Genomic DNA, 18,737 nt, shown 5'->3' with positions numbered 1-18,737 from the left:
ATTCCCAGGACCCTGCCAGTGCTTCTAAAATTCTTTGGCTGGATGAGATACAGCATGCAGTCTATGAGGCCAACATGGACAAGGACAGAGCAAAACAATGTAAGCCCTCGCCTACTTTTGCTGGCCCAACTTGCCTTACTCGTATCTGGTTATGCTTCTGAATTTTTATTTTAATTCACAATTATCAAAAATCATATATTTCTTAATTTCTGAACAGATTTGGACTCTCTTACCAATTTGAGTTCTTGAATGCATATTTATACAATAGGATTCGTTGGTTGCACTGTTTTCAATGATTAGCGCTATCTCCAGCAAAATATGAAAATATTGCTGAACAAAATTCAAGAAGCAAAAACTGGTTTCTAAATTAAAATTTATAGTTTAATCAAAGTCATCCTTTTTTATCTTAATCCTTAGAAAACTAGCCCATTTCTGAAAAGTAAATACTCATCCTCCCCCTTTCGTGCCTTTCGTTGTTTTAGTCAGGGTTTTCCAGAGAAACAACTGCATGTATATTTTTTTCCTGGGAAAAAAACAGAACTAGATAGGTAGATCTGTTTCTCTGGAAAGTATATAGTATAAAAACTATATAATGCTATACTATATACACACATGTATGGAAAAAGGGAGATTTTTATTTTAAGGAATTGGCTCATGCAATTGTGGAGAGAATGGCAGATCCAAACACTGTAGGGAGGTGGGTGATTTTTGGTTAATTACCAAAACACTGTGGATGTAATTACTCTAATGGACAGCGGAGTCAAGCAGTAATTAAAATCATCTGATTCACAAAGACCTGTGGAATTGGCTAGTTGAACATGGTGTTACTCGAAGTGAAATAGTCTACTAAATTCTTAATTTGTACAAGGGGAAGAAGAGATCTAAGTCAAGTGAATAGAAGTATAACTTGAATCATAAAAACAGAAAGTTATGCCCCTCAATCAATTCCCAGACTTGAGCCAGTTTACAGACCCGGAACCCCTTTAATAAAGGGACACCAGTTCCTCTTGAGAAAGGACTCTGCTACACTACCAAAATTTTATACTTTTCATCTTTCTCCCAGGCTTCCCCCAAAGAGACCTACAGCCTTTTACTATGATGACTGTGCTGGGGTGGGCGGGAGAAAGGACATTATCAGATTTTCAGGGATTACTGGACCCTGGCTCTGAACTGACACTAATTCAGGACACCCAGAACTTCACTGTAGTCCAGCAGTCAGAGTAGTGGCTTATGGAGGTCATGTGATCAATGGAGTTTCAGCTCAGATCCATCTCACAGTGGACCTAGTGGGTCCTCAAACCCATCCTGGGATTATTTCCCAAAATGCAACACTGGCAGAATCCCCTACATTGGCTCAAATGAGAACAAAGTTTTCAAATGAATTTTATTCTAAGCCTCTGTTTTCATAGAGGAATAGTAGGAAAGTTCAAATGACAATCTAAAACATCTTCAAGATTGATATACTAACACTCTACACTTATGAATAACCTACATAAATTAAAGTAAGATTCCTAAAAGTATAGTTCATTAACCTGTCTGTTCATGGTATAACTTGAATCTATCCTGTTCTATCAGCTTGTAGATTGCCGTTGAGATACCTTAGTCTTGCTGCAGAGATATGCTTTTAAACTTTGGAAGCATCTGTGAGGAACATCTGGCTTTTATTTCCTTAGCCTGGAAAAATATGCGTATTTCTCGAACCTGAACTTTTATACCCTTAGGATCTTTGAAGTCTTTTTGTTCTAGCACACTAATCCTTAAGAAAAATAAAATAAAATTTAGATGTGTACATAAGAGATTTAAATTTAAATATAAAACTGAAGGCAGCTGTAGTTTGAAAAAAGACTTTCAAGAAATTTGATTGTAATATAAGCACTCAGCCTAAACAGGGTGCAATTTTTCTCTTAGAGATCAAACCAATTTAGAGGTTATTTTATCCCTTTTATTCTGTGTTCCTCTTACATTTGGCTTGCAAATGTTAAGTCGATTCTGGTTTTTACATTGAGACTTGTGGTTCCATTTGACTATGAAAGTAAGAGGTTTTCTCAAATGTGAATTTTGTACTCTGCATTTGCACTTCTACCTCTGTCCTGACCCTCGGAAGAGTTCATATAGCTTCTTCTATGCTATATAAGAACAAAAAGACATTCTGGGAAAAAAAAAAAAAAATGTGTTTTCTGGTATGTATTCTGACACTGAGATGTGTGTTCTAACACTGAGATGAGAATTTTCCAGTTTTTCAACAGGAATTTAATCTTTTAAAACTATTCACCCTTTGTATGAGAACTTGAAACAGATTCTGGCCACATATTGTAAGCATCAACCCCACTCCCAGATAATTTGATAAAAGAAAATGTGTTGGCTCATATATTTTATGATTTAAAGTAACACAAGTCTCCTTCATTTTAGCCCAACGTTCACTTTCACTGGAACATCTTGCTTTCTTATAATAGGTTTGTCTCTACTTTTGATTACTTAGAGCAATGTTTCTCAGCCTTTTTCCATCATTATACCCTAAGGAATCTTTCTAGACATGGTTTTCCCTAATTGGTCCTTACCATGAAACTTTAATGCCACAGATATATTGTATATCTGTTTGTGTGCCGTATGTAGATATGCTTTATACAGAAAAAAAAATTTTTTACCCCCTTCCCCGAAGAACCAATTTTTGTCCTAGTTGGTGTTATCTTACCTCTTTTAAGAATGCATGCCTTAGAGAAAGCCTGCTGGTACATGGCTTAAGATGTAAAGCGAACATGTTTTTGGATCTCTTGGATGATTTATGGGAGGTTTCTTACTTGTTTCTTAGCAGAAATATACCTGACTTTATGAAGATCATTTATCTGACACCCTCAGCTATCTGGAACTTAACCACAACTCACGGATTAAGCCAAAAAACAATCAAAATAGATGTTAAGAAACCTGTGCACTGGAACCGATTTACTCTACTCATTGGGGACCTCTTGGTCAGACACTTTTAGCCCGTTTATTCTTATCTTAGGCATAATGCTAATATATTTGGTGGTTTCTCTTTCCAACTCAGAGCATCTCAGAAGCCATGAATGACCAGGCAGTTAAGTGTTCGGGCTGCCCTGTGCAGACACACTGACAGCACCAAGAAGTGATCGGTAGCTGACAGTGACAGTAGGAGGAAAAACTAAAGAGCAAAAGAGTTTGAGGCCATTTAGTGCAAGAGCAAAGACGCCCAAATGCCTCTATTGTCCTTGAAAGTATCACTCTCTGTATTATAGCGCAGTACAATTTTAATGACAGGAAGGACTCTCCTGGCAGTTCTCAGCAAACATTAAACACCTTCTATGTACCAGAGACTGTAGGTAAAATGATGAGCAGCACAGAGATTGTTCTGTTAGGATTTTTTCCAGAGCTTTAGATTTTTATGGAAAATGATTCTGTTAAGTGAGGAGTCAGCTTCATTTATCCAGAAAATTAACCTGTGGACCCTCACTCCTTGCACATCAATACTCAATGATAAAGCACATTACTACATGCAAGAAATTTGTGGCTTTAATGCCCACCTTTTAAGGAAAATAGCAATTTACTGGGTTAGATGAAGCTATCAGATGTAATTCATACAAAAATCCATTGTCATTTTCTTGTTCCTTCTGTTTCTCTCAGATCACAAACTTCTCAAACACAGGTACTGCATTTTTCTCATCCTACAAAGTTTTCCTGGAGAAGAGGAAAGGGGGACAATGGTTCACTCGTTCTTAATAACTCCTATAAGCACAAGAACATACTGCTATACCTTTTGTTCTGCGGCAGTTGGAGTTTGCTACAGAAGTCCTTTATTCTTTATGTGCTCCTCCAGGTGTGATGACTTTGATTCCAGGATGTCGAACGTCAAACCCTCTTTTTCTTGCCCCTTCAGCCTTTATAGTTCTATGCACATGTGAACATAATTTGATGACAATATACCATATAGTGTTTGCATGGTAGAGTTTGACGTGTGTTTTAAAAAAAAGAAAAAATATCCGTCTCTTCTTTTTTCATCTTTTTTCATCTATAAAGTATTTTTAAACCAGTTTTTTCCATTTTGTTGCTGTTGTTGTTGTTGTTGTACATTTCTAACTGGGTGTGTTTACAGATTGTAAAAACAGTTTCTTTAGTTGGGCCAGAAGATTGTTACCTGGAATTAAGTCGATAATAGAGAATCCACCATGCTAACTTTCTTCAGACAACCAAGAGTTCAGTGTGGTTTCATTTATGGGAAAAGGCAGAAATTTGAAATGGGATAAAATGCTTTATAGGTCTAAATTGGTTCCAGAATTAAGCTTCCAGACTCCATTGCACATATCTGTCAGCTGTGCCTGTTACCTTTCTAGAACATTCATTTCAGTTGCTAATGGCAATCCTGGAAGTATACTAGCATTATATAGGAGAACATTGGGATTTCCATAGCTTAAATAGCATTTTACTTGTTCTCAAATAAATAAATATCTTTGCAAAGCTAGCTCTCAAATACTGATTAGTGACCTGTGTAAGGCCTGCATATCTGTCGTGGTGTGCATTCACCCCATTTCATAGATTATCCCGGTGAGCAAAACCTAGTGCCTTGCTACCATACAAGAGTAACCAGGAAATGCTGTGATTTTCAGTAAACTGTATTCCTGTGGGATTTTATTTTTACAGCCTAAACTGGTAGGTGAGTTGATTACTGTCTTATGGGCATATGTGCTGCGTATTCTCAAAGAGTAAAAAGGTTTGATACCAGTACATTCCTAAAAGGTTGAAATATATCTTTGCATGCAGCTAGGGTAAGTAGAAGATAACCATTAACAGAAATTTGTTTTTATTATTACCCAGGGGTTACACTGGTCATTGATGTTAATCAGTGTTTGGAGAAAGAAAACACAAGTGATATATTGTCTGCTTTAAAGTCTTCCGTTTGTAATACAAATGACATAATCCCTGAATGTGCTGACAGGTACTATAATGCCCTTGCAAAGACAAAAGAGCAAAAATCTAAAAGTGGTAAGTATTTTTGTAATTTAGCTCAAACTAAATATTATTCTAAATATGCTGGTTCTTGTGGTATTGTATTTTCTTAATTTTAAGACAAATATTGCTTTCAAATGAACGTTTCTAAAATGATTATCATCTATTGCAAAGGCAATTTTTTAGATGTTTCTTTTTAGTTTTTTGGGAAGCTGTGACTAACTTGGTGGCTGTGCATGGGTGGCATCATAGGTGTGAGAAAATATAGTATTTAAGGAGACTGCTTTAAAGAGGTCTTGCTTGTTGATTCATTTCTCCAGTGATACAAACTGATTTTTTAACTAATATTTCTATATTTTTTAAACATGATACATGACTGCACAATATTTAGTGGAGGTAATTTTGAAAATATGGAATAAAGTACAATGAATTGGTCTCCAAAGGCTTAGACCTTGGCAGATATTTCTGCCTATTTAATCTAATGTCGAATCATGAAATGTTAGCTCTGAGAAGTATCTTTGAGATCTTGAGTTTAATACTCATTTTACAGATCTTGAGTTTAATACTCATTTCATAAACTCACATTTATGAAATTTTAGAGAGAGGGAGAAAATGACAAACCAAGGAGATAAATTTCTGACAGAGTTAAATCCATAATTAGTAGATTCTTATTGGGCACCTTTTATGTCTTAGTATCAAGGATCCAGCTGTCTCCTGAGTCTGAGACTGGTGTTTATTTGTACCATATCCTATGCCATGTACATAATACTTTTCACCTTAGGAAACTACTGTGACAGTGTATATGGCCTTAGAAATGGAACTTGAGGGGGAAACAATTTTTTTTTTTTAGTTTGGAAATCTGTTCAATAGAACCGTGTATACGTACTTTTTAAAGTTTGTCTGATATATTTTCAGCTTGGAGATTACACCCTCTAATTCATTGAATTTTTTGTCATGAAAGGTGGGGGGCAGGGCTATTGGCCATGGTCTCTTGGCTTCTGGTCACTTTTGAGTCCCTCTCTGTTCCCCTCACATCTCTTCTTCAGGAGTTACCATAGTGCCCCCTTCCTCATTCTTCATGGGAAAGAATTGCACACAGTATTAATGCAGGAGTTGAATTCCTAGAGATGACCCATCATAATTTCAAACTCAACCTGGCCCAAAGCTAGTTTATCTTCTCTCCCTTAAACTTGCCTACTCCTCTTCCTGTGTGCCATGTTTTGGTGAATAGAGTCAAAATATTCCCAGGTATCAAATTCAAAAACCTAGGAGGCACCTTGGATTGAATTTTCTGCCAAAAGAAAAAAGAAAAAAAGAAAAAGACAGCTCGGACTTTGTTAGGGATTGTGTCGAATCTGTAAATCAATTTGAGGAGTATTTCCGTCTTAACTATTAAATCTTCTGATCTGTGTACATACGATGTCTTTCCTTTTAATTAGGTCTTTTTTAATTCTTTCAACAATGATTTGTAGTTTTCAGGGCATAAGGCTTGCATTTCTTTTGTTAAATTTATTCCTGTGAATTTTAATTATGTTGATGCTATTATGCTTTCTTAACTTCATTTTGAGGTTGTTTATTGCTATTATATAGAAATACAATTGATTGTTTATTGAGATATAATTTACATACTATAAAATTTACCCTTTTAAGGTATGCAACTCAGAGATTTTTCCTATATTCACAGACTTGTACAGCCAACACCACCAGTTAATTCCAGAACATATTCATTAGACCATACAAAACCCCTTATCTATTAGCCATTGCTACCCATGCCCCACCCTCCGCCCAAAACAACCGCTAATCTACTTTCTGTCTCTGTGGTTTCACCTGCTCTGGACACTTTATAGAAATGGAATTATGCTATCTCTGGCTTCTTTCACTTAGCATAATGTTTCAAAAGTTCATTCATTTTATAACATTTATCAGTTCTTCATTCTTTTTTTGTGGGTGATAATATTCCATTTTATGGACGTGTGCCACATTTTGTTTTTCTATTCATCAATTGATGGAATTGGGATTTTTCCCCCACTTTTGGCTATTCTGAGTGATGCTTCAGTGAACATTTGTGTACAAGATTTTACAGGGACATATTTCACACAATTGATTTTTGTATATTCATCTTGTATCCTACAACCTTGCTGAACTCATTTGTTCTAGTAGTTTTTTAGTGGATTCTTCTGTTTTGAAATCAAGTTTTATTGGAATCCAACCATACTCATTAATTTATATATTGTCTACGGCTACTTTCATGAGGCAGTGGCAGATTTGAGTAGTTGTACCAGAGACCTACAGCCGACAAAGCTGAAAACATTTACTTTCCTGCCCTTTACAGAAAAAAGTTTGCTGATCTCTGTTCTAGAAGGAAGAGGAGATGCCTTCTGGGCAATTAAAGACTGACTTTCAACCCCACATAGAGATATGAACATTGTTTTGCAGGTTGAATAGGATGATCTATTCTTATCTGTTTCACCTCTGGTTCTGGTATGTCTGTTCTTTTCCAAACTGAAATCTCCACTCTTACATGGATCACCAACACTCAGCATAGCTAAGTAATAAACCAACTATATTTCTTAGGAAAAGTACTTGGACTCTGTGCTAGAAACAGCCTCTCCTCTGACTATAAATTCAAACTTGATATGAAAATGGTAAGAATTCTCTCTTCCTATTATCTACTAACATCCCAACCCAAATAAAGCCTTCTAATGCCAATGTGGTTGGCTTTTAACCAACTAAGGCCTTTTTACTTCTCAGTTCTTATGAAATTAAGAGAAAATGTGTTTTTACTATTTTTGCCTCCTTTTTTCTTCCCACTGAGAGAATTGACTTAAAAAGGGTGTTTATTCTTCTGAAAGCACTTGTGAATCTGACAACTATTGGTAATTGAAAATGTAATTACTCGTGATCATCCTAATTTGACTGTATAATATATTTGCTAGTAGACGAGCACCTCTAGACAGATAATAGCTGTCTGACTACCTATTTGAAGAGATGCATCTTTCTTCCTGGGCATTGACAAATAGAACAATTGAGGGCCAATTAAAACCAGATAAAGAATCAATGCATATTAAAGGACCTTAAAGTTACTTCTGCTTAGTTATTTGAATCTATTTATATATTCTGTGTGAAAATTCCCTTGAACTTTAATTTATCTATAAAGGCAATTAGTCTAATGCTCACTTAGCAATAGCTAGCTTAGCTTCATCTAGGTCAGAGCTTTTTCATTTTTATTTTTATTATCATTTTTAGCTCTCTGGTCTGGGACAGAAGGCATGACCATTCAATAAAATAAACAGATTTCTAAATAGGAAGTATAGCCCACAGATAGGTGAGGAGATATTCTTCTTGACCGATTTAAGCCATGACTGCTATAGATTTCTTCCTAGTATGACCCTACTCCCAAATTAAGTCTTTCTAACATTTTTTTCTCATTTTTTGTGACTGTGTAGAGCAAGAAGACTCAGAGGAACCAGAAGTAGCTTTCTCCCTACTCAGTGACCTTAATGTTTGCATATACCATTTTGTACTTTGGATAAAGTTGTCAGCAAAGATGAGTCAGTCACTTCTGCTTTGGTTTAATGCACATCATTGGCCCTCCGTAAATAATGAGTTACAGTCCTTGTCTACCACTTGTCAGTCAGAAAAGATGCTGGAAGACTTTCTAAGCAAAGGGGATTCTCGCTCATTGGTTTTCTCTGTCTACTATGATGCTGTTCACATTTACCTGGGGCATATGTGCCTTGTTTGCTTGTCCTGTTTGTTGGCCATTTGTGACTCCTATCATCCTCATGAAAAGTTTGGGATCCAGAGCTAGCATTAGACATCAGTCTCTCTTCCTTCTTATTTGGCTTAGCAGAGAGCTGCCATTGAATATATAGCATTTATTCTATTTCAATGAGTCATTTCTTAATGATTTTAACTTAGAGTATCTGAATGCTTGATGAAAAACATTTTTTATTATTTTACACATTTGAAGAAACTATATTAACGTTGAAGTGTTCAGTTTCCACTCTAGAATGTAAAACACTTTTTTCTTTAGTGTCTACTGAAGGCTCATGGCTCAAACTCACCCTGAAGGAGAAATATCATTACTACTACAATGTTGACTCACAAGAGAGTTCCTGGGTCACACCTGAATCTTGCTTGTATAAAGAATCATGGCTCATGGGAAAAGAAATTGAGGTAGGAGTTGGTGTTTGAAGGAATACTATACTATAAAGAGAACTGTGATTATTTTTCTATTTTTGAATCAGGGAAGTGATGAGAGGAACTAATTGATGTATTTGAAGGCTGGATATAGATCAGTCTTCATGGACTGCAGTTGGATGTGGCTATGTCGTTACTAACTTTTAGAATTTTTTCCATATTGGCATAGCAACACCAAAAAGAGCAAAGGAAGTTTTTGTGGCTTATTTGGGGTAGTAGATTATCCTAAGAAATCAATCTTTGGGTGTTCCTTGATACAGAAGCTCAATTAGTGGTAATTCCTTGGTTGTCAGTATTTAAAATGTCATTTCTTTCCCCCTCTCAGCTAAGTATTTCCTTTAAAAAGTGAGTAATGCTTCCCAGGGGGAAATACTCTTGAAGGAAGGTTCACTTAAATTGCTTTGGACTTAGGACCGAAAGTTGGACCCAAAAGATATGAAAATTGCTGTTTGATCCAAGTATTATAGAATGTTTAAAGAAAAAGTACTGATAATAATTGAGTTACATTTTGAAAAAAATAAATAGAACACAAATGTAGATCTTACAAAATTGCTGAAAATCACCAGCATCAAAGATATTTCAGTATAGCAGTATTGTGGACAGAATCACCAATACCATATTTACTAAAACTCAGAAAAAACTGTGGCCCGGGGCTGACAATGCCACCGGATATCCAGACTGACAAGAAGATAGCGAAGAACATAGTTTATTAACTAATTTCAAATGTTCAAAATTCCCACAATTTACAGGAAAATGGCATTGTGGCAATGAATTGTTTGTGCTACTTTGTTGATAACATGGAATTATGGATAATTATTTAAAAATCACATGCTATAACTGAGAAAATATATCAAACTGTGAGGAAGCCGCATCAAAGGGTTAAAATTCAGAGCCAAACACTGCACATGTGGCATCCAGAGATGCCCTAGATATAACTTTGTGAAATTGAGCATCACACCATTAGGATTATTAAAAAGTGGAGGGTCTATACTGTAAAATTAATTTTATTTCTTCTTAACAACTAAAATTACTGATTTTATTCCGTAAATGGACATATATGTCTTCTCATAAAAGTATTTATGTATCTTTTATATGATTTCACTTTTAATTTAAGTTAACCATCCATTGATTCCAGTCACACGGGATAAGAGGTGTAAGCCATGGAAGTGAGTCCAGTCTTTGCTCACATCTCTCATAAAACATAAAAGTAAAGCCAGTTCACAATCCACATAAAGACTTCTCACAGTCCCTCTTCCCTTTATCTCACTCGTCTAGGTTTCCCCTGTCTGCCCATGATAGCACTTGTCTTTCTTCCCCTACCCCCTTTTCTTGAGTTTTCCTGCTCTGGCCTAGAGAAGACTGAGGACCTCATGGGCACTGCAGTCTTTTCCTTGGCAACATAAGGGAGAAAGGAAGTGATGCATATTCTTACCATAATCATTCTATCCCTTTTACGTTCTGTGGAGCTCAGGTTTCACACCAGGCAAGGGTCAGCATCATCCATACATCTCTCCATCCAAATCTTGCGATCCTTCAGTCACGTGCTCAAACCACCTCAGCACAAAGTTTAGAGGATTCCAAAATCATGTCACTAGAAAGAACCTTAGCCAGTTTGTCCCTTGACCTCTGGTCAAATCTATTTTTAAATCAATTCAGAAAGAGCTATCCATTTCAGTTTCTGTATGATTAAATTTCCGGAAGCTATTCTATATGCTTCTTTTGCCTGATGTGTGAAGTGTAACCATAAGAAATGTCTCTTGCCAGGACATTATTAAGGAAGTCACAGCAAATTACATTCGTGAGAAGATATGGTCTGCTTCTGAAGATATGCTTCTTCACTTTCAAACCACAAGCTCAGGAACTCTTCTTAGGAAAGAGTATGAATCTAGGAAATCATTTCTGTATGAACAAGAAGAGCATGTAGCCAAAATACAGGTATGTGACTCACCTACCACTAGTTACAGCAAACTGTCATATTTTTTGAAAATGTTTTATTCGGTAAGAGGACAGTCAGCTACCAGCATTCTATTAAAACAAAACTGCCTGCAGATATTTTCCTTAATCAGTGTCCCTGAGTCTGCTTCATTAAGACCCCAATATGGTAAAGATATTGAATGATTTTTGACCTCTGGTCTTCTGGAGAGTATTCGGGGCAATGTGGACTCCCACAGATCTGCCTGCCACAAACCTAGCAGAGCTAGAGGAACGCCTCAGACCAGAGCGAAACCATGTTTCTCTAAAAAGCTGGATCTCTTTGTGTCACTTACTTTCTGACTCAGGTGCTTTATGAATTGGATTTTTAGTGGTTAGTGGATGTTTAGTGGTGTCTGAAAGAACAGAAGAGCTAATGAAATAGATTTAGCATCTCCAAGAATGTCTTCTCCCTTATATAATCTATCACTCTTCATTTAGGCCTACAGGAAAATCCACAGTCCTGATTTTTTTTGTTGTGAGTTGTTCTTACACTTGCATGACTTGTCTGAACTCTCTAGTTGGCAGGAGAGAACCTTGCCACTTAGGTATTTAGATGTTTTTCTTCTGTATTCCCCTAGCACCCTCTACCCACCACTATGCTATCTTCCAAAAGACTATGTGTCTGTCCTTTTTGTGCATCCAAAGTAATATTGTTATAATAGGCTGAGTTTGATGGGTTTTTGCTTTGGCCAATAACTATGAAATTTCCTAAATGAAAAGTTTTTAAGTTGAAGAGCTTTTCTTTTGTGATCATTGGTGTACTTATCTCTTCCCCCACCTAATTATAATATCATTCAGGACAGAAAATAGGTTTTTAAACTTTTATATTCTTATGTCTTGCATGTGGTAGGTGTCCAAATGTTCAAATTTGCTCAAAGCTTAAGATGTTAGAAGGCAGAGCAATTTTACAAAAGAAATTTCTCTTTTAACCTGACATTCAAAAGATTTTTTTAAGTGAACCAATAAGTTTTCTAGTATATGTCTTCTTTAAACAAATGGTAGAAAAAATACACAAGAAGTGAACAAAAGCATAAAAATAGAATCATCTACACTGATGCTAAAGCTCTAATTTTGCACATAATTCAGAGTATCAGCCATCATGACAGAGTTTGGACCATCCATAAGCTCTCCAGTCTTGGGTGGGCATGGAGCAGTGTTGCAGTTGGGAGACATTCTGAGGAGCCCACCGTGTAAAATCTTCCTGGCATGAGGACCCAGGACTGAAGTCAGGAGAGGACTGGGGGAGGACAGAAACAGTCGTTGGCAGCCTTCAGCTCAGCAGAGGCAGCAGGATTGAAGAAAAAGCCATCCAACTATGAATTCACCCCTCCATGCCTTTTTTGTCTATCTTCTGATAGTTTCCTAACAAGCAAAGGGATGAGGTCTAAAGATAAGCTATAGACTGATGGTGAATATGTAGTCAATAGAAACATGCTAACCCACAAAACCAAAGGACCACGAACCAGAGGGAATCATGCTAATCTCATTTCTTGCCAAAGTGTCTGATTGACTGTGAATTGGGGGAAGGATCTGAAATCTAAAGACTTCCCCTCCATAAAACAGCTCAACCTTCCTAGCTGTAGTGGTACAGAGAACATACGTCATCAATAGTTAATCCTCTGTCTCAAGCTTATGGAACAAATTGGGAAGTGCCCAGGTAAACGTGGAAAGTCAAGAAGAATTTGTATAGCCATATTGTTTTTATTTTCTTTTTCTTTCTTTCTTTCTTTCTTTCTTTCTTTCTTTCTTTCTTTCTTTCTTTCTTTCTTTTTCTCTTTTTTTTTAAATATCCTTACATTTCACCATTAGGTATAATATTATAGATTTTTGTTAGATAATCTTTTTTCTAAAGATTAAGTTAAGGTTAAGAGTTTTTTACATTTATTTTTAGTTTGTTGAATTTCTTTTTAAATTGAAAAAATATGAATTTTATCAAAAATATTCTACACCTATTGAGATGATTTTTAATTTTTATTTATTAATGTATTATGATTAGACTTTTCATTCATAAATAATTCTTTGTACAAACACAATTTTGTGTGCATGTATATACATATATATACACACATTCAAACACACTCATACGTACATTATGTGTATGCATATAGAAGTATATAGACTATAATACTTTACTTATTTTTACTTAAGATTTTTACTTTCATATTCATTTGTAAGACTACTTATGATTTTGCTCTCTTGTGTCTTTTTGTCTTTGTCACTTTTGAGAGGTTTGTCAATTTTATAGATCTTTTCAAAAAACGAGATCTTCATTTCATTGATATTCCTTATTTTGCTGTTTTCATTGTCCTTGATGTCTACTCTTATTTTTATTCTTTTTTTCCATTTGTTTGCTTTGAGTTTGTTTTGCTCTTCTTTCTCTAGTTCTTGAGATGGGATCTGAGATTAATGATTTGAAACTTTTGCCTTTTTCTAATGTATGCATTATTGTTTTGGCTTTTTGTTGTTTTCTTTTCCTGACTTCTTGAAGGTTAATTTAAACACATTTTTTATATTCCATTCGGATTTAGTTATAGTGGTTTTGAGTGTACTCTTTTGTATAGCTTTTTTAGTGGTTGTTTTAGGTATTATGATAGACTTATATATATATCATATAATATATAATCACAATCTATTGGTATCATTATTTTTTCAGTTTTTAGTGAGTACAAAGATATTACCTTCCTTTATGTCCCGTTACTCCTCCCTCCTCTCTCCTTTATAATATAATTATTACCCATTTCTGATATATTCATTTAAAACCACATCACACAATTTTATAATTTTTGCTTCAGTGATCAATCATAATTTAGAAAATCTAAGAGGAAAAGGAAAATCTATTTTGTTTACCAATATATTTTGCTCACTGTGTTATTTTCTTTCTTCCTAATGTTCCAAAACTTCTTCCTTTATCATTTACTTTGTTTAGAGAACATTCTTTTAGGATAAGTCTGCTGGTGACATTCTGCTGGATTGTGAGTTGAGAGTTTTTATTTTACAGCACTTGAAAAATGTTGTGCTAATTCCATCTTGCCTTCAAGGTGTCTGATGAGAAATCCACTATCATTTGTATTATTTTTCCCCTATAGATAAGGGATAACTGTCATTCTCTCTCACTGCAGAGAGAGAGAATCTCTTGACAAAGAATCTTGAGAGCAGTGAGAGAGAAATAGCCATACTATTTTTAAACATTAAGAAGGCTCTGTAAAATTGCTTACATTTAAGAATGAGTGAACCAGGAGAAAAAAAGAAAATTTTATATCAAAACAAAACACAAATGTAAATTGTAAAATACAAATGAGGTAAACATTTAAGAATACTCTTATTCCAGGAGACAGAAGAAATGTTTATACTGAAACTGCTTTATGCTATCAAGAAATTTAATGAGACATGAACTTAGTGAAACAAGACAACACAATAAAATGAAAAGATAAGTGATGACTAAAGAAAGAAAGAGAAATCATGACATCATAGAATATAAATGCACATATAACTGTAGAATGCAGAACTGACACTGAAAATAATTGAAACATATGGAGAACTTGAGAAAAATCACACAAAAAGCTGAGGAAAAGAATAGATGGTTTAAAATCTATTTTCTCATCTGAAAATGATAATATCCATTTTATTGCAGAGTTGTGAGAATTAAATGGGATAATTCACATAACAAATTTGGCCCAGTATGTGGCTCTTAAGTGCTCAGTAAGTGTTAAAAATGATGAGATGATGCCTAAGAGGACAGGTAGTGGGGAGCCAACACTGAGATTGTTGGTATCGCACCAGAAGATATCAGAAAAATCCAGATGGGAACTAATAGATAGCTTACAGTTTTTGTTTCTGTTTTGTTTTTTGAACTGAAGAAAGCTGAAATGCCACTTTTAAGGAAAAAACAAAGTAATTGACAAACACCAAAACTTAGCCCTGGGAAGTATTAAATTATTGAACTTCAGGTCAAAGAGTATCACAAACATCCAGGCAAAAAAAAAAAAAAAAAAAAAAGAGGAAGAAGAAGAGGAGGAGGAGGAGGAGGAAGAGAAGGAAGAGCAGGAAGAGAAGGAAGAAAAAGAATCAAGCTTCTCTGAAGCAACTTCAGATTGCCAGGAGCAGTGGCAGAGTCTGCAGGTTCCGAGGAGAAGGATGTGACTGACAGTCCTTCAAGACATTGCTGTAATGTGACTACTTTTGTAGATTGCTGGAATTTTACCTTTAAGCTGAGAAGGAAACGATAAATGTTTAGCGTTTTGTTGGCCAATAGAGAGATAAATCACACAAGAACCTGTACTTCAAAAGATGGAGTTGATAATTTGGATATTATGGTCCTGGGTCCCCAATTACCAAATAAGGCAAACAATTTTAGCAAGCCACATTTTCTAGAGATTGACAATTACAATCTATAAAACAAAGGAGTAACCTCTGAGGGCTAGATATTTTGAAAGCCTCCTTCATTGCAGATGCATTACACAGAAAATATATGTATGGTAACAAAAGAAAAAAAAAAGATGACCATTATAAGTTTTCCCACAAATTCTCATACCCATTAAGAGAAGACTGATATTTTTGTAAATGCCTTCTGTCTCCAATTTCCTATAAAAAGCTGCTTCTAAATGGCTTTATGATGGAGAACCTTGTCTCATTTTGCATTTTCATCAATAGCTCCTTCCCCCCAACTTTATACCTCTAATTGTTTTTTCATAAATAGCCTCTAATTAGAAGAGCTTGCAACTTCATGGCCTTGTACAGGAGTTATTAGAAAAGAATAAGAAAAGCCAGTCCTGATGGATTTAAAACTTACAAACTGAAAAAGAAAACTGTAGAATTTTGACAAATAAGAGACATGTGGTATTCTGCTTCTATAGACCAAAAATTTTATACCCAATCAAGTTGCCTTGGTTTAGAAAGGCAATAAAATATTCCTAAATATAGAAGGATTCCAGAAAAATCAACATAATCAATGAAGAGATGAAACAAATGAAATCTCAAGGAAAATACTATTGGTGAGCATTGTACATTAAAAATACATTAAAAAAATAGTACAGAATGGACATGTGTGCCCATTCCACCAGTATAAGAATGCTTCAATAGTAGATCATCTGTTACTAGGACAGATTACTTATCCAGAGTGTTCATGAGTCTGAACTAACAGAGATTAATAGTGTTCCTGGAGTTTATGTAATCCCAGAAAAGCAAAATAATGACAGTTTTACTTCTTCCTTTCCAGTTTGGATGCCTTCTATTTCTTTTTCTTTTCTGATTACTATGGGTAGGCCTTACAGTATTATGTTGAATAAAAGTGTGAAAGTAGACATCCTATCTTATTCTTGATCCTAAGGAAAACGCTTTTAGCTTTTCTTCATTTAGTAAGATATTAGCTTTGGATTTGTCATCTGTGGCCTTTATTATATTGAGTTACATTTTCTCTATTCCCACTTTGCTGAGAGTTTTATCATCATAAATGGATGCTGGATTTTATCAAATGCATTTTCTGCATCTGTTGATATGATCATATGATTTTTATATTTTAATTTGTTAATATGGTATATCATGTTATTTAATTTTCAGATATTGAACAAAACTTGCATCCCAGGAGTTAATCCTACTTGATCATGGTGTATGATCTTATTAATGTATTGCTGAATTTTGTTTGCTGTTCTTGGATTTTTAAAATTATGTTTGACAGTTGAAGCAGAAATTATAACACTGTTGAATATGGTTCTAAATGTATGTAGAGGAAATATTTAAGATAATTGTATTATAAATGAAGGAGAGTAAATGTATATAAAGGAAGGTAAGCTTGCTACACTTTGCTGGAGATCAAAATATAAATAAAAATGAGACAACAGTTTTTTTAGTCTGTTTGGACATCACCAATCTTTTTTTTAAACCTTTTTTTTTTTTTTTTAACAGTTCAGTGAGACGCTTGAGAAAGAAGTCTCTATCATACACTTTTTGTAGGGCAACTTCACAGTAACTATCAATTTCTAATATCAACCATTTACCCAGTAATCGTATATGGATTACTCTATCTTGATGGAGACATTCATAAAAATACATAATGTGTGTGTACAAGGTTATTTACTGCAAAAAAAAATGACAACTTAATGCACACCAAGTCATGGTAAATCTACACTACAGAGTACTGCATGGTCATTAAAAAATAGTGGGAAAGGATCTGTGTTTTTTTATAAGAAATAATATAAATGCTATATATAATTTAGTGAAGGAAAAGCAAATCTTAGCATAACGTTGGACCTCATGTTGTCAAAAATAAAGAGTGCATAAACACATAGACGTATACATATTTATATGTTTTAATTTTGTGTACAACACTAAAGTGTATATGTATGTATACATAAAGTATATATGTTTGCCTATTTCAAAGAGTACATAACAAAAAATTAGGAATTCCTTTGGAGAATAGCCGGGTCAAAGTAAAGATAGGCACATCGGCACATTTTACTTTATACTCTTTCTCTGTGTTTGCTGTATATCCTCATAGATCTTCTAGGCTTGTGTACATATTGTTTTCATAGAAATATGTATTATCGTTTTATATTTTCCTTTTTTTGTCAATATATTGTATCATAGTATGTGTGGTAAGCTACAATTTCCTCTTTCTCTTAGTATGTCCTGGAGATCTTCCTATTCCTCAAGATACAGAACATTTCCACAATCAATATATTTGACTCTACCTCATTCTTCTTAAGTGTCATGTAACATCTCTCGGTATGAGTGCAATCACAATTTATCTAATTGTTCCCCTATTTGTAAACATTCTGCTATACACATATTTGTTTTATGAACAAAAATTCTTATATATAGTTTTTCTACACAGGTGCTTATATTTGCTTAGGCTAGGTATATTGAAAATCAGAAACACTAGGTGAAACACTAATTTTAAATTTGGTATTGCTGAATTCTCTCCAAAAAGGCTCTGTGCTCTTGTACTTTTCCCAGCCCCCACTTCTCCACCTATGCTTTTTTGTCCACTGATTGGCAAGTGGAAACAATTACAACGTTCCCAAAATTGTTCTGACTGCTGCCCAAGGCTCCCGCAAGCTTAGAATCATCCAACGTTTTTTGTAGATATTCCCACATTTTTGTAGAATTTTATTTTGCAGTTCCCACTTTCAGTCCTATTTTGGCTGCCTTTTCTCTTCTAGGATCTCTCATAGTTTTCGATCCATATACCTTCTCATTTTCTGGCACTATTGTGGGTTGCTTGAAAAGCATATTTATAAGGTGTTACTGTTGAGGGCAGCCGGGTGAAGGGACTACTCACAGGGCACATAGAACTCAATATATTATTTTTGCAGATTTTTGTGAGTCTAGTTATTTCAAAATTAAAAGTTTTTTTTAAAAATGCATATTTGTCATCTCTGGGTATATGCACTGAGAGGGAAAGTATGGAGTAAGTGCTCAGTTGGTCTTCTTTATCCCATCCTGACTATTTTGTTTTATTACAAAAAAAGTGAATTATTTTTAAATGGTAAAATTTCACATATATTTTTAAAGCAATGAGGTAGATCAATATATGCAGACATGAAAATAAATTTATAAAAATAACATAATTTTTGTATTTGTCCTTTTTAACAAGAAACTCGTATTTC

The 18,737-nt window shown here is 34.7% G+C and overlaps 1 protein-coding gene across 1 annotated transcript in view; it reads left to right on the top strand.

Moving 5' to 3' along the window:
- IQGAP2 (IQ motif containing GTPase activating protein 2) overlaps positions 1–18,737 on the top strand; it is a 266,860-nt gene that overhangs the window by 195,421 nt on the left and 52,702 nt on the right. Inside the window, exons 15-17 of the mRNA XM_023520410.1 lie at positions 4,825–4,992; positions 8,993–9,135; positions 10,924–11,094. Of these exons, the coding sequence (XP_023376178.1) occupies positions 4,825–4,992; positions 8,993–9,135; positions 10,924–11,094 (482 nt within the window). The remainder of the gene's footprint in view (positions 1–4,824; positions 4,993–8,992; positions 9,136–10,923; positions 11,095–18,737) is intronic.

This window comes from Pteropus vampyrus, unplaced genomic scaffold, assembly GCF_000151845.1.
Source record: "Pteropus vampyrus isolate Shadow unplaced genomic scaffold, Pvam_2.0 Scaffold262, whole genome shotgun sequence".
In the NCBI taxonomy this organism is placed as follows: Eukaryota; Metazoa; Chordata; class Mammalia; order Chiroptera; family Pteropodidae; genus Pteropus; species Pteropus vampyrus.
Note: the sequence above shows the minus strand (reverse complement) of the source record. Positions and strands in the feature narration are given on the sequence as shown.